The sequence below is a fragment of the Callithrix jacchus genome, chromosome 19 (assembly GCF_049354715.1).
Source record: "Callithrix jacchus isolate 240 chromosome 19, calJac240_pri, whole genome shotgun sequence".
Lineage (NCBI taxonomy): Eukaryota > Metazoa > Chordata > Mammalia > Primates > Cebidae > Callithrix > Callithrix jacchus.
The window spans coordinates 34,442,004-34,463,999 of record NC_133520.1 but is presented as its reverse complement, the minus strand read 5'-3'; the positions used below and the strand labels follow the sequence as shown (position 1 = coordinate 34,463,999).

Sequence of the window (21,996 nt, the reverse complement as noted above, 5' to 3'; positions counted from 1 at the left end):
CACGGCGCCTGTGGGAGGGTGGCCCTTTAAGAGCCCAGGTGTGGGTCAAACACTGAGCAGAGTTTCAGTTTTGGCAGCAGTATCCAGTGCCCTGCCAGCAGCTCCTAGAGAGGCAGGGGTTACTGACTGGCCAGCAGGCTGTGTCTGTGATATCAGATCAACGGGAGAGAAGGAAGTGACTACAAGTAAGTGTGACTGCTCTGGGATCTTCAGATGGGATGCTATCTGAAAAGGGCTGGGGACGGTGGCTTGGGCAATCTCCTCCATTCACAACTCCCAGTCTCCCAGATAATGGGGAGAGAAGGACAAGGGGCAGACTGCTTGACTGTGTGGTCGGGGAGTAAGCATGCAGATCCCAGTGGGCCAAGTAGGGACACATGTGTGTGGAAGCCCCCCACCTCCGTCCTTTTCTGAGAAATATCAGCATGTGGGAAGCGTGTGCAGCTCTGTGGTGAGCGTGTGCAGCTCTGTGGTGAGGGTGTGCAGCTCTGTGGTGAGCGTATGCAGCTCTACTCTTTCAGCTCGGTCTGTCCCTGGATTTCCTAACTCCTCATAGTGATCACCTGTGTGGCCTTAGGCAAGCCACCTGACCTCTCTGAGCTCCCGTTTCTTAATCTGTAAAGCAAGGATAGAAATGATACCTATCATTCAGGCTCAGTGTGGGTTCAAAGGAGAAAATACGTGTGAAATAGCTTTGTAACCTCTAGAGTGAAATAGGAATTGTTTCACATTTTCAGTTTAACTAGTCATGGATTTCTCGAACACTGGACAGACCTGGAATCGGATAATACACATAAAGTCTGGCACCCAGCAAGTCCTCTTTCAATCTCTGAGGTTTCCCACTTGGGGCTTTCTGCTGAAGGCATGTTCAGCTCCTTTTTCTCATTTTCCAAGAAGCTCTGAAATCCTTTCCAAGTCCACCTAGCTTTGCTCTAGCAGATTCCTGCCACGGGAGACATAAATGTGTGTCATCACATCATCCTGCCCTTGCAAGAGGTAGAGAGAATGAGATCCTCACAGGGCCACTGAGTGAGGTGGGGCTGAGCCCCTAAAGACACAGGCAGCATGGTCAGCTCCCGCTGCTCCTCCTGGCTCTGCAGCCAGCAGATCTCAGACATGGGCCACCCCTCCCTTTGCCCATCCTGACAGCATCCCAAGCCAGCTGTCAAACTGCCCCACACAAGGGCAGCAGCTGGTCCAGCTTGGTCCTGTCCCTGACCTCCAGTTCCCTTGTACAACTGCCACAGTGCCTGGAGCCATCAAAGCTGCTCCTATTTTGCGTGATCGCCTTCCCCCTTCACTAGGGGAATTACATGTTCCTTAACATCTGGAGAGGAGATGGCCATTTCAGGGGCTTGGGTAGAAGCCAGTTGTTTGGTGGCTACCCAGAGGCAGATGTGGAATTCTCTCTCCATCCTTCTCCCTGCTCCTGAATGTGCTAATGTAGCAGAAAGAACACTGGGCCCAGAGTCAGGAAAGCAACTCTCTCTGCCTATCTCCTAGGGCCTCTAGACGTCTGTGGTTTTAGTTGATCAAACGTGGGGTCACACCGGCTTCCATTTAGTAAACCCACTTGCCCAGAGCTTTCACAGAAAGCTTTCACCTCATTCTCCCCTGATAGAAACGAGGAGGTAGGCAGGGTTGGTTTTGTGATACCATTCCCCAGTTTATGTGAGTGGTGTAAAGTCACCCAGCAAGTGTGAATGATGATGTATCGGTACAGCCATTTTAATATGGTCATGAGGATATTTTGATATCACTTAAAAAGCAAACTATCTAACTTAAAAAAATTATTGCCTATGCATTGTGCTCAGCAGAGACCCTCCATCTATGTCTTGCCATCTCTCTGAAGAGACTGGTGCTGGAGTCCCAGCGTCACTGGCATCAACACAGTGTGGTGGAGTGGAAATGGGCTTTGGCATTAACATGCCTAGTTATAGGCATGGTTATTTACACAGTCTACATGTGGTAGGTGCTAAATAAACAGCAGCTAATATTCTCCAGGAAGAAATTTCTCTGCTGGCACCTACCCCCGGGTCCAGGTGTCTCTTTATTTTTTGAGACAGTGTCTTGCTCTGTCAGCCTTGCTGGAGCTCAGTGGCGCCATCTCGGCTTACTGCAACCTCTGCTTCCCGGGTTCAAGTGATTATCTTGCCTCAGCCTCCCGAATAGCTGGATCACAGATGCGCGCTGCCACGCTGAGCTAACTTTTGCATTTTTAGTAGAGACGGGTTTCACCGTGTTGGTCAGGCTGGTCTCAAACTCCTGACCTCGTGATCCACCCACCTCAGCCTCCCAAAGAGCTGGAATTACAGGCGTGAGCCACCGTGCCTGGCCACAGGTGTCTCTTTATAAGAACCACCTTTTCTGTGAAAGGCAGAGAGAGGAGAACTGAACAATTCTCTTCTCTAAGATAGGAAATCCTGCTCCTTCCTCTCTCCACTGCTTCCTTTCAATAGCAAGACCCTCCGAGGTATAGCAGAGTGGCTAAGAGCCTATGCTGTGGATCCAGAATCCCATCGTAGTCACTTGCCAATTGTGCAACCCGGGGAGAATGTCTTACCTCTCTGTGCCTCAATTATCTCACTCATGGAATTGGATTGCCCATTTACTCCTACCTCCTAGGGTGGCTATAAAAATTAAACACATTAACACATGTAAGGCCCCTGGGAAGAACTTGGTGTACATTCTTCTAGCCTAGTCCATAGTGCTCGTCTCCTCTCTTACCCACATGGGTCCAACCTAACTACCTCACTCTCTATCCTCAAAGGATGCCCTGCAAGCAGACTTCTACTCTCCTGTCAAGTCCAGGGGAACTTTCTTCCTCTGAAAAAGAGGGACACCTGGGCTTAGATGGACAAAGGTTTGAACTCTACACAATCAGGCCTGAATGCAGTCACTTTAATTGAATAGGAGCTAGTTAAATACATTTCATAAAAGGAAAAACGATTCTTCAGCACAGCTTACACTCCTGCCCTAATCCAACTGTGGGGACATACGTTACAAATATGTTGGGACACTAACTTAGTAAATGAAAATAATCTAGCACATCCTAGCCTCAGCAGTGAAAAAACAGCTGCTAGTTTAAAGAGGAGAAAAACCTGCCCTCATGCATGGTATAGTATCACATACAAACCCGATAAAGCAGGCCCCTCTGTTCATTTAAAAAGGATAACGAGGTGGTGACCTCAAATTCCAATTCGGCAGTGGGTCTTGGGATGAAGAATCCCTATAACCCTTAGATATCCCACCTGTGACATGAAGATAACAATATCTGTCTCTGGGGTGGTTGTGCTGATGGATGAAGTCATACAGGTAAAGAACCTAGCAAAGCCTTTGGCAAATAGCAGGTGCCCAACGTTATGCTCTTTTTCTTCCTTCCTTAAGCAAATCCTTTAAATCTAGCCCCAGACACTCTGGGGGGTTCTCTCTGAGATTTGCATCCCCTAGGTTTGGAAGAAAGTCTCTGGTTTTGAGAGAATAGGGTCTCCAGTGATTCTGAAAGCTCAGGGTCCTTTCAGCTGCTGTTAGAGAAATTGTGCTTCAAGTTTTAGCTTAGGGCAAAGAAGCGCTCCTGTTCCCAAGAGCAAGGGTCTCCTCTCCTGACAATCATCTCCTCTAGGACTGCACTGTGTGCATCCCGGTGAGGTTGCTGTCTGCTAGACCTGCATGTGCATGCCTGATGCTCTCATCCCTGGCTTGAGACTGTGCAGAGGGTAATGGATGCACACACATGCCCCCTCTCTACACAAACATGCACAGCCACCAAACATGTCACAACATGAGAAGTCTGGGATGGAGGTCAGGAACCTCACCTTGGAGAAGTTGGCACCTGACTCTGCAACCCAGGGCAAATCCAGAAGAGGGCTGCGTTCCCCAGCTCAGCTTGAGGGAAGACCACTCCTGTCTCACAGAAACACTAGAAAGCTTGCTTATCTAGAGGTAAGGACAGGAACAAGAACCAAGGCTAGCTGCTGCTGGTGTGGGTTCTTAAAAGCAGGCAGCATTTTGTCCTCCCACCTGTGACTGCACCCATCCTGTGCCAGCACAAGCAGCAAATGGTAGACCCCTCAGGACTTTGCAGCCAGCCCATCCCAACCATTCCCTAGACTTCCAGGCCTCCTGAAAGCCATTCCCACCTGGGAGCATCTCTCATGCCAGCCTGGAGTGCCCACTCAGGTGGTGATACCTCAGCCAGCATCTCCAGAGTGCTTCCACGCTGGAGCTGACTAGCATTTGGCTAAGGCCCCACTCCACAGGTTAATCATTGACCTGGTGAGAAAGGTCTGAGGCAATTAACCAGACTGAAGAGAGCCTCAGCATTGCCATCTGACACCCATATCTGTTCCCACTCCCTCCCCTGACACTTCCAAGGAACTGCAGAAACAAAATACCTTTATCTTTACAAGGAAATAAAAGGTTCCTTGCTGGGAAAGTCCCCTGCAGCAAAGAAATAATCAAGATAAACAACTGTATTGCCTTTGGCTCAGGCTGGTGAAGGGACTCTGGGAGCAGGAGCAGGGGCCAGGGTGGTGTGGGAGGTCTGGGAGTTAATGCCCAGCTTCCTCCTGCTTACAGCGTCCTTATCTTTATGGACACTCATTACTGCCCAAGCTTATGATCATTTAACACTCTCTTTGTCAAGACAACTCCGAAGTTTAAAGTCTGTCAAAGTCTGGGAAAGTGGGGACTCCTCTCTCCTCTAGGCTATAGTTGGGGTCTTGATGACAGCTGCTGTCCGGTGGGCCCCCGGGATCCTCAACCCTCCCGAGCCCTGGGCTGCGTCCACTGTGGTGACAAAGTCCACACGGGTTGCTCCGTCTGAGTGGTCTTACCTTGTTTCTTTATGGTCTACCAGGCCTTACCAGGGAGGATTGCAAGACCCTAACACCTACGCTTTTAATGCCAATCCCATAATCGAGTCACTGGGAAAACATAGCCTATCATTCAGTATTTCAAGACCTCCACGTTCTTATCCATAAAATGGTTGTGATTATACCTGTCTGTCTTATTTCTAGGGAACATGTAAGGCTCAAATGAAATAACGTAAATGATAGATAGTGCTTTCGTAAGTGACAGGATCTCTACAAATAACACGAATACGCATAAGGTAAAAGCGTGCTGCTGTATCTGGGGTGTGATACAGCACAGTGGAGAGGTTAAGAACATGGACTTTGCAGTCAGACAAAGCTGGGCCTAAGTCGTCCCCAACCCCTCTTCTGTGTACCCCCACACACTTAACCCCCGTGTGCCCTTGAGGAAAGTACTTAACCTTTAAGCCTTCATTTCCTCCCCTATGAAAGTGGATAAGAATACTAACCTTATAGGACTGATATCAAGTCTATATGAGATAATACACATGAATTATTCCATGCAGTGGCCTGGGACAGGATAAGAGAGCCATCAATGGGGTTAGGACCATCATCACTACATTAAAGCCTTAATAATCATTACACCTCCTCTGTGGGTCTCAGTTTCCTCATCTGAACACACCATGAAATATGTCAGCCTGCTTCACCTCCCAGGGATGTAGGGCGACAGCTGAAACAGAAAGATGGGGCCACGTATTGGCAGGAAGCGATCACCCAGCAAGCCATCTCTGAGTGCTTACGGTGTGCCTGGGACCGTGCCTCGTGGGCGGGGGAACAGAACAGATGACACAGTATCTCTATCCCAAAGGAACTTGCAGCTTAGTTGAGAAGAAAAAGCTACTTATAACTACTGAGGAAATATAAGCATTGAAGGATGGTAAGAATGAGTTGTTACGAAAAAGGTGGAGGCACTGATTCATTCCATAGGATTTATGTCAGTTGCTGGAGATATAAAACCAAACAGGAGTCACAGAAACTCTAAGGTCGACTAGTCTTGGAAGACAAGGGGAGCTTCATCTTGTGGTTATTGTTTTTCAGCACTGCACACAAGGAGTCGGCCTGAGCCGTGCGGCACCCAGGAGTCACCAGCAATGCTGCTCTTCGCACTCACCTGCCTGCTGGTGGTCTTCCCAGGTGTGTCTGCCAGGTCCCAACTGCCCAGGCTCCACCCCTCCAGCCTGCTGACTCCAGGGCTCACCTCCCTGGGGACACTAAAGTCAGACTCATCCACAGGGATGTCCCTCTCAAAATGGGCACCCCCTTGAGGAAGAGTCACACAGAGACAATGCCGAAAGGCCGTATCTGTGAGCCTTGGAAGCCGGGGACAGGAATGGTGCTTCCTATTCTCAAGGCCAGGGGTCTGTGAAGGATCCTCTCTGAGAATAAGAAAGAATGTGACTTCAACCAAGCATCTCTATCCACTGCAGAATTCGAGGGAAGTCACTTATCCTTCCTGGCTCTCAATATTTTTATCTGGGAAAAAAAAGAAAAGAAAATCATTTACAAAGTGTTTTTAGAAATATAAGGAAATAACACATGGCAAACATGTAACACCGACAAAAGTGGTGTTCTTGTTTTAAAAAAACAAGGGATGGCTGGATGCAGTGGCACAGCTATAATCCTAGCACTTTGAGAAGCCAAGGCGGGTGGATTGCTTGAGGTTGGGAGTTCGAGACCAGCCTAGCCAACATGGAGACACCTTGTCTCTACTAAATAAAAACAAAAATTAGCCAGCATGCACCTATAGTCCCAGCTACTTGGGAGGCTCAGACATGAGAATTGCTTGAACCTGGGAAGCGCAGGTTGCATTGAGCCGAGATTGCGCCACTGGATGCCAGCCTGGGCGACAGAGAGAGACTCTGTCTCAAAAAAAAACAAAAAATAAAAAACAGGGGATATGATAAATTTGTCATTCCCTTGTCCTTGAAATGGGTATCATTAATGAATTACCAGTAAAATTTAATCATGATTAAAGCAGTCACTTTATTTATAATCTCAGCAATTTTCCAGCTATAATATATGATAAATTATCAACAGAGGGCCTATGTATCAGGTAGAAAACCACATCTCCACAGGGTGGGTTATCTGAAACAGGCTTTACCTCCTGAGAGCCTCACAAAGCCTCTCTCTTCTGTACCCACAGCCATATCCACGAAGAGTCCCATATTTGGTCCCCAGGAGGTGAGTAGTGTGGAAGGTAACTCAGTGTCCATCACGTGCTACTATCCACCCACCTCTGTCAACCGGCACACCCGGAAGTACTGGTGCCGGCAGGGAGCCAGCGGCCGCTGCACAACCCTCATCTCCTCGGAGGGCTATGTCTCCAACAGCTACACAGGCAGGGCTAACCTCACCAACTTCCCAGAGAATGGCACATTTGTGGTGAACATTGCCCAGCTGAGCCGGGATGACTCTGGGCGCTACAAGTGTGGTCTGGGCATCAATGGCCGAGGCCTGTCCTTTGACGTCAGCCTGGAGGTCAGCCAGGGTAAGGATCCAGTCTCCTTTGGCTTCTGGGCTAAAGTTAGAGGGAATTCTCTAAGGTGCATGAAGGGCTGGAGGAGGAACTTCCTGACAACGATGCATAGACCGGCAGGAGGTCAGAAGGCTCCTCTCTCCCCAGGCAAAGAATTCTCAGAACAAGAGAAGGAGACAGATAGGGCCTACTTGGGGGTGATGAGTGAACCTTTGGAGGACTTGGTGGCCTATAACATTTTGGGCTTTCTGGAGACTCCAGCTTAGAAAGGTATGAATAGGACAAACTTCCGTGCATTTGCTACAGATAGAAAGGGAAATCTGACATCAGCCTAAGGAGATAGAAAAAGCAGGGGGAGATTTATAGGGATCTTAAAATCCCCATCATTAATGCACCTTTCCGTCAATGTTTGGGCCACCAGATGGCTTCCTGTAAAATGTATATACATTTTTAACCCGGGAACCCTTAGTTCTTCAGTATTATCAGGGTAAATTAGATTGTTAGTTCTTGACCAAAGACCAAGATCCTGAAGGGATGGATTGCGAACAAGCCTTTTCTAGTTGGAGACAGAGAAAAAAGGAAAATCTCTTTCTGAAAGGGTTTAACAATGAGGCTATTGTAGACAATCAAGGGCAACTAAAAGAGATCTTGAGGGAGGAAAGAAATTTAGAGGAACCCCCAAAGATAGATAGGTTTGGCTCCTTTGGAATGTGTATACTATTGTCTGCTTAAGGGAGGAAAGAAACTTAGAGGGACCCCCAAAGATAGGTTTGGCTCCTTTGGAATATGTATACTATTGTCTGCTTAAGGGAGGAAAGAAATTTAGAGGGACCCCCAAAGATAGGTTTGACTCCTTTGGAATATGTATACTATTGTCTGCTTAAGGGAGGAAAGAAATTTAGAGGGACCCCCAAAGATAAGTTTGGCTCCTTTGGAATATGTATACTATTGTCTGCGGACTAAATGAAGAGGTCATTTCAGTGGGGATAAAGTCTCAAAAGCACAGAATCTTAAGAGGCAAAGAGAGCTTAGAGTTCGCCCAATCCAGCTGCCTAGAAGAGCGTGTAGATGATGGGTAAGCAGCCTCTGATTAAGCACCTTAGCAGAAACTCAATGCTCCATGAGACAGCCCGTTCCACATTTAGACCGTTGTAATTTTTAGAAACTTTTATTGAAGTGCATTGAAATCCATCACCCTGGATTTACATTCATTCTGTTCATTTCAACGCACATTCATTTGGCCACCTACTATCCAGAGGCATTGTGCTTGTCACAGCAGAGGGCTCAAACATGAGGAAAACATGTCCCTGCCCTCAAGGAACTTCCAGTCCATGGAGAGCATAATTAACCATATACCAGATTGGATGTGATAAGTGATGCAGATGTATCTAGAAAGCACAGGGCAGGGAGAGATTCATGTCAGCTGGGGAAGTTTTCACGGAGGAGACAGCTGTCAAGCTGGGCCTCGGAAGACATATTCTGACAGTGATCCTCTGGGAAGGAGAACATTCCAGGTTATAAGCCCACCCACACCCTAACTGGGAATAGAAAATAGTCCCATGTTGCAAGAAATTAGAATCACAGCTTGCCCCACCCTGCACCCCCCATCCTGCAGATCCTGGGCTCCTAAATAACACTGAAGTCTACACAGTGGACGTGGGCAGAACAGTGACCATCAACTGCCCTATCAAGTCTGAGGATGCTGAGAAGAAAAAGTCCTTTTACAAGATGATAGGCGAGAACCCTGTGCTGATCACTGACACCACCTCGTATGTGAGTCCCAACTATAAGGGCAGAATACACCTTGATATTCACGGTACTGACCAGTTAATGTTCATCATCGTCATCAACCAACTCAGGCTCAGCGATGCAGGGATGTATTTCTGCCAGGCCGGGGTTGATTCCCAGGCTGACAAGAAGAATGTTAACCTCCAAGTGCTAGCGCCCGAGCCCGAGCTGGTTTATGGAGACCTGAGGGGCTCAGTGACCTTCAACTGTGCCCTGGGCCCTGAGGTGGCAAACTTGCCCAAATTTCTGTGCCGGGTGAGCAATGGGGAAAACTGTGACATTCTCATCAACACCCTGGGGAAGAGGGCTCCAGCCTTTGAGGGCAGGATCCTGCTTAGCCCCAAGGACAAGAATGGCTTGTTGAGTGTGCTGATCACGGGCCTGAGGAAGGAGGATGCAGGGCGCTACCTGTGCGGAGCCCACCCGGATGGTCAGCTGCAGGAAGGCTGGCCCATCCAGGCCTGGCAGCTCTTCGTCAATGAGGGTAAGACCCTAGAGAGGGATGGAGAGGAGGTGGGGCAGTCTCACAGATGAGGGCCCAGCTCAGCTCCCTGTGAGTCCATTCATCAATAGTCATCAATCAGCTGACAGCATCCAGTCACTGACCAGTCTCGAACTGGAGGCTGAGTGGGCTGCTGCAGGAGACAGCGAGAAAAAGCAGCCTCTGCCTGGTGGTAGCTCCTAATTACTCTTCTGTTATCAAAGTCCTTTTGATGGCTGTCACAGCTTAACAAGTAAGCAGTGAGTAATGCTTCCAATTGAGCATTAGGATAGTCTAAGAACTTATTAGACAGTGTTTCAGGGTGGTGGTGGCAGGATCCGCATGGGCCCTCTGTCCCCTCCCCTGGCCCCTGAACAAGATGGGAAAAGACTGGCTTATCTTGGTCTCAGTGATAAGCCCCACCCTGCACCCCTCATCCCTCACATTCAGATGGGAAAAGATTGGTTTCTCTTGGTCTCAACGTGTTCCAACTGGAGTGCCCCAGCTTCTAAATGTTTCACTCCCACATCTCATAGGGTTATTTGTGAATCGGCCCCATCTGGCCCGCTCAGCCCTACTCTTGCGAGCCATCAGCATGGTGAAAGAATTAAATCTCAGTTCCTTCTCTCCCAGAGCACTCTGCACAGAATTGCCCTTGTGAGAAGTAGCAAACCATTCCTTGTAGTTCTGTGCTTGTGACTTTTCTTAAAGGGGCTTATGTTCCCTGCACGTCCTGTCCATATCCAGCTCCAGGTCCTCACCAGGTCCCCCTGCGTCTTTGGTCACGTGGGTTCTCTCTGAACCTCAGCTTCAGCTGCCTGGAGAATGGCTGTCCTCTTTGAGATGTCCCTTGGGGCCCCAACAATTAAGGTCACCTGTGCTACTTGGTTTGTATTATACATCACACCATTCTAAAAACATTTTCTTGATTTGGAAATGATCCAGTTGGCCATTTTTGTGGAATAGACTAATAAACAGGCCAAAACTTATACAAAGGGAGACTTTGTAAGAAGCCACAGGAGAAGAGCTGCTTTCTTTCCTTTGACTCCTTCCATTCTCTGCTCAGAATGACATGTCTGGGCTGATGGGGACACTCCTTGTCCCTGGAGTCTGGCCCCGGTGGCTCCAGCTGCAGGCTCTGTGACATTAGGAAGGTTCCTTTTCATTTTCTGAGGAGGGTAAGGTGATGCGTATAAACTTCATCCCCCCATCCTGGCTGAGACCCCAGGGCAAAAGACTTCTCAGGCCACGCAAGGCTCTTCCCAAGTGACCATCCTTCCATCCCATTTCTGTCTGTGCTTCCAGAGTCCACAATTCCCCGCAGCCCCACTGTGGTGAAGGGGGTGGCAGGAGGCTCTGTGGCCGTGGTCTGTCCCTACAACCCTAAGGAAAGCAAAAGCATCAAGTACTGGTGTCGCTGGGAAGGGACCCAGAATGGCCACTGCCCCCTGCTGGTGGAGAGCGATGGGCTGGTTCAGGAACAGTACGAGGGCCGGCTCGCCCTGCACCAGGAGCCTGGCAACGGCACCTACACCGTCATCCTCAACCAGCTCACCAGCCAGGACGCTGGCTTCTACTGGTGTCTGACCAATGGCGATACTCGCTGGAGGACCACTGTGGAGATCAAGATTATAGAAGGTAAGAGCTGAACAGGGAGGGAGAAAGCTCTAAGACCTCTCCAGCCAGCAGCCGCATCCCCAGCCACTCCTCCTCCTCTCTCACCTGCCTCCACGCTGATGGGAGAGAGCCCACCTGTCCAGAGGTCACATTTTTATACCTGTAACACGCACCCTACACTCAGAATACCAAACATGGTACCTCCTACTAGTGAGAGCATGAACTTCTTTCGCAGTGTGCAGGAGTCAGCTGAAATCGAGGACTGCAGATAGCTCTTTGTACTGAGTCTAGAAGAGAAGGAAGAGTGAGGAAAGCAAAACGAAGTCCATGTGCAAGAATCCATGGGCTATGGTAGACTTTGGATTTGACCATGATGCTCATCAATAATAATTATTACCTAGACACACAATGGCCTTGCTTATGGAGTCAGAAAACATTTCTAATGCTGTCCAAAGAGGAAATGTAGACTAAGCATGCTGGTGCATGCCTGTAATCCCAGAATGTTGGGAGGCCAAGACAGGAGGATCACTTGAGCCCAGGAGATGGAGGCTGTGGTGAGCTATGATTGCACCACTACCCTCCAGCCTGGGTGACGCAGAGAGAGACCCTGTCTCAAAAAATATATATATATAAAGAAGACTTGTGGACAAAGGTTCCCACCAGAGTCACTTCCCTGCAGCATCTCCAAATACCAAATTCTGTGCCTATTTCTACCGCCCTTCCTCCTCCAGGAGAACCAAACCTCAAGGTACCAGGGAATGTCACGGCTGTGGTGGGAGAGACTCTCAAGCTCCCCTGCCACTTCCCATGCAAATTCTACTCGTATGAGAAATACTGGTGCAAGTGGAGTAACAAGGGCTGCCAGGCCCTGCCCAGCCAAGATGAAGGCCCGAGCCAGGCCTTCGTGAACTGTGACCAGAACAGCCGGCTCGTCTCCCTGACCCTGAACCCAGTGACCAAGGCAGACGAAGGCTGGTATTGGTGTGGTGTGAAGCAGGACCACGCCTATGGAGAGACTGCAGCCATCTATGTGGCAGTTGAAGAGAAGAAGGTGGCAGGTGAGTCTCCAAGGACAGGGCCTGTGCCCCCCAGACTCAGAGGCAGGACTTCCTGAAGGCCCCTGCCTCAGAGCCTCTCCATCAGTGCTGGCCCCCTGTGTTTGGCTGTCAGAGGCTGAAAGTGGGTGGGGAAGGGAGGGGACATTTAGGTCCTATAGAGCCTCATTGAGCCCTTCAAAAGGGACATCTCGAATAGACATATCAACTAAGTAGAAATAGTGGGTTTGCTATTTAACCTCGGCATTTATACAAGTCCCAGCTGAAGGTGGTGGCTCACACCTGTAATCCCAGCACTTTGGGAGGCCGAGGTAGGCAGATCACTTGAGGTCAGGAGTTCAAGACCAGCCTGGCCAACATGGAGAAACCTTGTCTCTACTAAAAATACAAAAATTAGCCAGGCATGGTGGCACATGCCTGTAATCCCATCTACTTGGGGGATCGAGGTGTGGGAACTGCTTGAACCCAGGATGTGTGGGGTTGCAGTGAACTGAGATTGCACCACTGCACTTTAGCCTAGGCGACGGAGCTAGACTCCGTCTCAAAAAAGAAACCAAGTTTAATAGTCGTCACTTCAAGGCCGGGTGCGGTGGCTCAAGCCTGTAATGTGGCTCCCAGCACTTTGGGAGGCCGAGGCGGGTGGATCACGAGGTCAAGAGATCGAGATCATCCTGGTCAACAAGGTGAAACCCCGTCTCTACTAAAAATATAAAAAATTAGCTGGGCATGGTGGCGCATGCCTGTAATCTCAGCTACTCAGGAGGCTGAGGCAGGAGAATTGCCTGAACCCAGGAGGCAGAGGTTGTGGTGAGCCGAGATCACGCCATTGCACTCCAGCCTGGGTAACAAGAGCGAAACTCCATCTCAAAAAAAAAAAAAAAAAAAAAAGTTGTCACTTCAGCCCAAATTGAAATCTCTTCTCTCTCTGGAAATATTCTTCTGTGCATAGAAGAATAATATGCATACATTACAGTCATATGCAATACGTTCATCCTCCTTCCCCTTGCCAAAGCTTGCCCTCAAAAGAAGGCCAGATACCTTCATTTACAAGGTCTGATTAAGAAAATTAGGCAACCTCATCTAGTAAGTTTGCATTTCAAGCCCCCTTTTAAAATTCACATGAATTGTTTTATCCCTAATAAGGGTATTTTGTAATCCTTCAAGAAATCCTTCTGTGTCTGGACCCTGCCAGGGGGACTCACTGAGGGACCCATCCCCAGGCTACCACCAGGGGGCAGCACTATTGCAGCCAACTCTGCAGTCAGGAAGCCTGGAGAGCCGTGAAAATCTCCCTGGCCTAAATGATGGGTCAGCCTTTATGCACGGATGATCTAATACACAAAGCCTTGAAGGTCCCCACCATACTTTTGTTAGTAATGGGGCAGAGATCATCTGTGACAGCTGACGAAGGCCATAGTGGCTCTGTTTCTAATGTCATCCTGGGTCCTACCCCAATAGCCTTGAGATCGAACCCTGACCCTGTGATTCCTCATGGAGTCTCCCCAGACTCCTTTACCTCAAAGAGTAAGAGCATGGAGGAAAAAACCACGACCCAGGCCCATCTTTCCTGTTGCAGGGTCCCGCGATGCCAGCCCAGCGAAAGCAGATGCTGCCCCTGATGAGAAGGTGCTGGAGTCTGGCGTCCAGGAGATTGAGAACAAAGCTGTTCAGGATCCCAGGCTTTTTGCAGAGGAAAAGGCGGTGGCAGATGCAGGAGATCAAGCTGGTGGGAGCAGAGCATCTGTGGATTCCAGCAGGTGAGGAAGGATTCAAGGCTCCCCACTCAGAGAACACCCCAGAGCCGAGGACCTGAGGTTGGGCCACCAGGTCCAAGGAGGAAAGCCTGTCTGTCTCTTGAGCACTGGGGCAACCCTTATGACCTCTGCTTATATGTGGGAGGGTCCCATGGCACCCTCTACCCTTTCCCATGGCTGAGGAGGTGTTTACAATGCAGTTCCATCTTCCAGGCCTGGGATGCAACAAGACCCAGTGCTTGCCTTTGCAGTCTGGGAAGCCTTCTTAGAAGAGCAGAGCTAGGGAGCTGCATCAGCAGGATGGGGTGGATAAACCTGGGAGGAAAAAATAGCCGAGCCAACCTTGTCAGCACTTCCTCGGGCCCCCAGCTCTCCCTTCCAGGGATGAACTAACGTAAAGTCTTCTTCCAGTTCTGAGGAACAAGGTGGGAGCTCCAGAGCGCTGGTCTCCACCCTGGTGCCCCTGGGCCTGGTGCTGGCACTGGGAGCTGTGGCCGTGGGGGTGGCCAGAGCCCGGCACAGGAAGAACGTGGGTGAGTCCCTGGGATACTCCCTGCCTCCCGCCTCCAACCCCAGCCCTCAGTCCTGAATCATCCACCCATAGAGGAGGCTGTGTTGTCTCTTCTTTTTCACAGGCTAAAACATAGGATCCTGAGAAAGCAGGGTGGGGAAAGATGAACCCACATATATGCAAAACTTAAATTCTGGGCTGCTGTCCAAATACTATCTTTGGGAAATCATCTCCAACTACCCGTGGTCTAAGTTCAGAGGCAGAGCTGCCAGGAAGAGGAGATCGGGTTTTGGGAGACCCTGGGCTTGGACTAGTTGGATAACTAATGAGCTGTGTGACTTTGGGGCATCCTTATGCCATGCCTCGGTTTCCTTATGGGTCCAGACGAGGTGATAATCGCCACCTTGCAGGGCTGATGCGAGGACCAAGGGAGATGCTGTGCGTTGAAAGTTCCCAGACTGACAAACAAAGATCAGGGATTATCAAGTCTTGATGACCCAGAAAAAGGGACTAGGGAGGATCCTTTCCATCCGCCTGGGCCATCGTCAGAGGCGCACTACCTCAGCTGTCCCGCGGGGCTGCAGCAGATCCACCCACTCTGGCCTTCTAGGCCCCAGCCCCTGTCCCTACACCAACTCCTCTTCCTCCTGTACAGACCGAGTCTCAATTGGAAGCTACAGGACAGACATTAGCATGTCAGACTTTGAGAACTCCAGGGAATTTGGAGCCAATGACAACATGGGAGCCTCCTCCATCACTCAGGAGACATCACTCGGAGGGAAAGATGGTATGGCCCTCACTCAAGAGAATGCTCAGCCCCTGGGGAGAGCAAGAATTGGCCCCACGTTGGGGTTGGAAAAAGGAAGCTAGTAAGGGCTAACCTATCCCCTCTCTTCACACAGGGTTCGTTGCCACCACTGAGAGCACCACAGAGACCAAGGAACCCAAGAAGGCAAAAAGGGTGAGGAGGAAGAAGGAAGCCCCACTATGTAATAAGGAAATGCAGCATGAGGGACTGCAGTTAGACTTCAGGAAGAACTACCTCGACATGTGGGCTGATCCCAGAATAGGGAGGATGGTGTAAATAGTCCTCAGGAGTCCTCAGGACCTTTTGAGAAAGAGTTATATCTTACTGGTTGTGGGATGCTGATGTGGATGAGGCCCAGGAAGGAGTGAGCTGCATGATTAGACTGTAAACCTGCAGGAGGGAAGTAGGTGGGAGATGTGGAAAGCAGGCCCATAAAAGATGGCATCGCAGGCTGAATGCTGCTGATGAAATGCATGCTCTTCCTGGGGTGGGGGACACAAGGACCTTGGGCCACACATCCTCCCTTGAGGATTGGCTCAGGACCAGCCTTTTGCCTGGTCCTTTTGCCCATATTACCATTCCCTCCAACTTCCCTAGGACTCAGGGCACCCAGAAAATAACATCTCGTGCCTCTAATCTCGAGGCGATAGTTGTTTTGTTTTATCGTATCTACTTTTTCTTGAAACAGCTCTGGCATTTAGCAAAGTCAGAATAAGTTATTCCTGGAGACAGCCTTCCCCTTTAGCTTCGTGGTGCCAAAAAGCTACCTCTCTGGGCTGGTAGAGAAAGAAAAACATAAGCCACCGTGGTTGACCCCAGCCTAGGGCACCTTGCCCATGGATTGTGTGGGCACAGCTTCCCGGGACAGGCCCGGGCAACCGAGGTGGTTCCACTCCATGTGTCAGAAGGAGGTAGTGAGACAGAGGGAGATATTTTTAGAGGCGGCAACTTTCCATTTCTCAAAATGCATCGTTGTTGGTGAGCATGGGGGCTGGGATGAGAACGGTGGTCCCCACCTGCTTGTGTTACTTGGGTCAAGATCATGAATTCAGGACACTGAGTACCTCCCCTCCCCTCCCCTCTGACTCCACACACTGAGCCAGCGCCCCCAACACTGACGCTTCTCCTGTTGCCCCTTAGTCATCCAAGGAGGAAGCCGAGATGGTCTACAGAGACTTCCTGCTGCAGTCGAGCACGGTGGCCACTGAGGCCCAGGACGGCCCCCGGGAAGCTTAGATGCTGCCGCCGCCTGCTCCCTGCACCCATGACAATCACCTTCAGAATCATGTCGATCCTGGGGCCCTCGGCTCCCGGGGACCCCACTGCCTGCCCTCCCACCTGCCTAGGTTTTTCCTGCTGTCCTCAGCGGCATGCTGGTCCCCTCCTCAATGACACTGGTCTAATTGCTCCTATTGGGGGTGAGGGTGGCGTGAGGAGGTTCCACTTGTAGCTTCTTTCTGTTGAGAGAACCTCAGGTATGGAGGAGATAGAGAAGTCCTCAGGTGTCCCTTGAAGGAAGAGGGACCAGGGTGGGAGAGCTGATTGCAGAAAGGAGACGTGGTGCCTCTCTGCACCCTTATCATGGGATGGCAACAGAATTTTTCCCTCCACTCCATTCCTCCCTCCCGTCCTTCCTCTCTTCTTTCCTTCCATCCAAAGGTATATTTGAATATGTACTAGAGTCCAAGCGCTCTGCTGGAGGCGGGAGCAGGTGTGCCACCAACCTCGCTGACAGCCTTTCTGAGGACACCAGTAAAAGAAGCCACAGCTCCTCTTGGTGAATTTATACTCACTGAGTCTTAACTCCTCACCAGGTGTGCTCACCTCTGCCTCTATTGGGAGATGTCATAAAATATCTCGAGTCCTAAGGCCTTAGGTCATGTATGAAGGAAATACATATAGGTCATTATAAACGCACATTCTTACTATTTCACATGTGAGGACATTGAGGTTTGGAGGAGTGAAGTGTGTTTTTTTTTTTTTTCCTTTCTTTTTTTTTTTTTTTTGAGGCATAGTCTCATTGTGTCACCCAGGCTGGAATGCAGTGGCATGATCTCAGCTCACTGCAACCTCCACCTTCTGGGTTCAAGTGATTCTCATGCCTCAACCTCTTGAGTAGCTGGGACTACATACATGTGCCACCATGTCTGGCTAATTTTTTTTATAGAGACAGGGTTTTGCCATGTTTACTAGGCTGGCCTTGAACTCTTGGCCTCAAGTGATCCGCCCTCCTCAGCCTCTCCAAGGGCTGGGATTACAGGCATGAGCCACTGCACCCAGCCCTGAAGTGTTTTTCTCAAGGGTTCTCAGTGAGATAAACAAAATTTGATGTCACCTGTCCTGGGCCAGGGATCTCTCTGCAAGAGTCGCTGCCCGTCTTTTGGAGGTACAGTTTTAGAATAAGGAAGAGGAGGAAGAAGAGAAAATATAAAGGAAGGAGACTGATCTTTCCCAGACCCCACCTGAGGGAAAACAACCCTATCCATTTCTGTCACTCACATGGACCTAAGATACAAGAACAGCCAAACCCTCACAACCCCTGATGTTTCAAGAGTTCCAAGTTGAAGGGAAGCAAAGTGATGCCACAGAGGGGCAGCTCTCCAGAAAGCTAAAATTTCGTTTCTTTTTCCCTCTGATTTCTGTACTTCAGCCAGCCTACAAGTTGATACTTGCTAACAAATCAGAAATATGACAATGAATAATTAAAGACTGTGATTGCCACCAAGGAGGCTCAGATTGTATTTGTCCCCAATACCTTCTGTCTCCCAGGTGGCCCCTTCAGAGCCCTTCTTTTTCTTTTCTTTTTTCGTTTTTTGACAGGGCACTCTGTTGCCCAGGCTGGAGTGCAGTGGTGCAATCATGACTCACTGCAGCCTCGACCTTTGGGCTCAAGTGATTCTCCCACCTCAGCCTCCAGAGAAGCTGGTGGCATCTGCCACCACACTGGCTAACTTTTTGTGCTTCTTTGTAGAGACAGAATTTTGCCACGTTGTCCAGGCGGGTCTCGAATTCCTGGGCTTAATTGATCCTCCCACCTCTGCCTCCCAAGGTGCTGGGGACCCAAGCGTGAGCCATTGCATCTGCCTTTTGCTTCGGTCCCACTTTTAGGCACCCCGGGTCCCCCTGGTCTGTTAAGATCATTCCTAAGTTCTGGTGTAAAACCATGTCATATCCTATAAGGACTGTCCAAGCTGTCTGTTGGCAGCTAGCCCCCCATCTCACCCCTAGACTCTTCCACAGGGCTTCTGCGTGTGGAGAGTCCTCTCTGCGAGAGTTCTCCCCAGTCTACCATCCGGCATGATGGGAACCTTTGCTTCCACTCAGGCCTTGCACATAATGCTGAGGCTGCTACGAGCTTCCCGAACCTACACTTTCCCAGGACTCAGCCTTCAGTCCTCTTTTGATTTCCCCTCCAGCCCCACTAATTACAGTACTCAGGCTCAGCTCCGAGGCCCCGACCTGGGTCAGAGCCTTGGGCTTCTATCTAGCCAGAAGAGGGGGCATCAGGAATGTTTATTTCTCTCTTTGCTAGGCATGCATCGCTTCTGGAATGCACCAGATCGTTCCAGGAGAATCAAAATGACAAGGTGTGTCAGAACCTACCACTGTCTTACCCCTCCAGGAAGCTGTTCTCTGACTCACCGAAGGGCCTGGTGTATGGTAGAGAATTAAAATGCAACTTCTGTTATCAGTGCCAATAATCAGCTAGCAAGTCCTGAGCTCGTGCCACCTATCCCAGTCCCTAGAAGCAAAGGTCAAGAAATGTCACTAAAGCCAAAGGTGACCTTATATTATTCCTAAGTGATATTGTCAGTCCAAAGTCCATCTGCCCCCACATGTAGCACGAGAAACCCTTTTAAAGAAGGAGGCTGGTCCATAGGTTCCAGTGGGCATGAGTTTGGAGGGGATGTGCTTCAGCTCAGTACAAGGCAGGGGCAATCAACTGCAAGACTGATGGTGATAAACCAGTTAGCAATGGTCCGTGGCCCCGAGCATTCAAGGAGCTATTTAAACATTTGATGACAAGGAAATCTTCCCCAAATTCTTGAATTCTCTTAATTTTTATTATTTTTTAAAGTCCAATATGTAAAGATAGGACTATTATTAAGGTCCAACTATTATTAATGCTCAAGCACTGTGGGGCCCAACAGTGGTTGGGAATTTTTTTGTTTGTTTGTAGAGACAGGGTCTTGTTTGTTGCCCAGGCTGGTCTGGAACTCCCGGCCTCAAGCAATTCTTCTGCCTGCACCTCTTAAAGCACAGGGACTACAGGCGTGAGCCACCGCATCCAGCCAGGAAGTTGTTGATAGCAATCGATCTTGTTTTGTAAAGCTGAAAATAGATTCCTGATTTAGACTTTTCCAAGACTCAAGACATGACATCTCTCCCAAGAACATTAAACAGCAGCGAGAGGAATGGACTGTGCTGTGGTCTATGAAACTGGTCCCCCAGGCAGAGATATCAGTTGAGTTTCCCACCATCACCCCCGGCTTTCCTAAAATAATGATCTCTACTAGGGAGTCTGTGCAACAAAAATAAGATACCATCTCAAAAAGGCTACATGTCTGAGTGGACAGTGGACACGCTGAGAAGCAAGCTATGAGGCTGAGACCGAAGGCCCCAGCAGGCCGTGGAGCGAGGCCGGCTTAGAAGGGGCATCATCCAGAGTAGGAACCAAGCAGGTCTGGAGTGTCTCTTCCAAGGCTGATTCTTATTTTTGGGGATTGTTTTGTTTTGTTTTTGAGATGGAGTCTTGCTTTGTTGCCCAGGCTGGAGTGCAGTGGCACAACCTCGGCTCACTGCAACCTCCGCCTCCTGGGTTCAAGCGATTCTCCTGCCTCAGACTCCCGAGTAGCTGGGATTACAGGTGCACCCACCATGCCCAGCTAATTTTTGTCGTTTTTTAGTAAACATGGGGTTTCCCCATGTTGCCAAAGTTAGTCTCAAATTCCTGACCATGTGATCCACCCACCTCGGCCTCCCAAAGTATTGGGATTACAGGTGGGAAACACCGCGCCTGGCTGATTCTTAAAAGGGCAGCCAAGCTGCTCTCCCCAGAGCCAAAAACCTTTGTCCTAGATACAGGGACATGAATATTCTAAAACCCAGGTTTTTGCTGTTATGTCACATAGAAGTTGATCCTAAAGTCCTCCTAAAGTTTGGAGTTTTAGCCTCAGAACTCCAATAGGAATATGGCTGTAGTCAGGAAAGAAATCTTAGTCAACAAAATTCCACCGTTTATTATTTTTTAAAAAGTCACAAATAGGCTTGTTGTTGTAAAGGGGAATGCTCAAAGGCCCTACTCCTGTGGAGTGGCTCGCTCTGGGACAGGCAAGTCTGGGGTCCTGTGGTGCTGGGAAGGACGGGACTGCAGGGTGCCTGTGTCAGGTACCTCTCCCTGGGGCGGGGGCTTGTTCTTGCTGAGTTCACCAGACAAGGAGATTCTTGTGGTCATTGCAGAGAACAGCATTGGGTCATGGAGAGGACCACCTGAGGATGGAGGCCCTCAGTTTGGGAAGGCCCAGGAAATGGCCCTTCTAACCCGGCCATGAGGAGGTTAAAGTAGAGAATGCAACAACCAGGCAGAACCCATGACAACAACCTCCACCAGTGGGGGTGGCTCCTCTCCACTGCACTCTGACCACAGCACAGGCCGTATGCTGAGTCCCTTGTAACACGGACCTCATGTGATCCTCACAACAGCCTTATGGGAAATGTTCTTCTTAGCCCATCTGTGACATAGGGAGGACGGCAGAGCCTAAGCTGAAAGGTCATCACCGAGAGTGAATGAATCCACCGAAAGGTCTTACACTTTCCAGTGTCTTTCACATTATTTATTCTCTCCACCCGGCTGTCGGGGGGCTATGAATGTTTTCCATCAGGTTCACGCCTTCTGGTCCCTAGAGGGTGCTGGGCCATTGGCTCTCCTGCCCCAGGGTGTGCTCCAGCCTGGCAGACACTCTCCACACACTCACACACACAAGCACACTCCACAGAGCGCACGCACACTCACAGCCACACACCACACATTCACACACACACCTACTACACAGAGCACCATGGCGGCCCTGTGAGTCAGAAAGGAGAAATCGAGTTCAGACGAGAAAAAAAGAGAAGAAAGTAAGGATGTAATAATCGTAAACTTCACGATTTCACCAGCCGTCGATCTTCCCTTGGGCCCCAACCCCCATGATCCAGGGGTAACAGCTGAAGATACAAACAAGACAGGCCCAGTTCTGGGAGTTTTGATCCCCTCAAACTCCAAAATTTCACCTCCTGCCCAGCCGCCCCAGACCCCTAAGTCTTAGTCTTAACAACCTAATGGGATGTTTTCAGGGTTTCACTTGGGCCACACGTGGTGCGAAAAGCTCTCCTACCCACTTGCATTCCACACACCTTCTGCCGTGCCTGGCGGGCCCCAGACTCAGCACAGCCAAACCCGGGTCACAGACATGCACACACACTCACACTCCACGGAGCACACACAGCCCACAACACACATACGCTCATAACCACCACACACTCACACACTCCACGGAGCACACACAGCCCACAACACACACACGCTCATAACCACCACACACTCACACACTCCACAGAGCACACACATAGCCCACAACACTCATACACACTCA

General features: G+C 49.8%; 1 protein-coding gene across 1 annotated transcript; it reads left to right on the top strand.

Moving 5' to 3' along the window:
* The first annotated feature begins 54 nt into the window (after nt 1-54).
* On the top strand, nt 55-18,086 carry PIGR (polymeric immunoglobulin receptor). Its single transcript, XM_002760737.7, has 11 exons — nt 55-185; nt 5,910-6,005; nt 7,015-7,359; nt 8,963-9,619; nt 10,922-11,254; nt 11,965-12,291; nt 13,865-14,045; nt 14,454-14,575; nt 15,209-15,340; nt 15,456-15,514; nt 16,502-18,086. The coding sequence occupies exons 2-11, from the start codon at nt 5,963-5,965 to the stop codon at nt 16,595-16,597; spliced, it is 2,295 nt and encodes a 764-aa protein (XP_002760783.2). The 5' UTR covers nt 55-185; nt 5,910-5,962; the 3' UTR covers nt 16,598-18,086.
* The last annotated feature ends 3,910 nt before the right edge of the window (nt 18,087-21,996 follow it).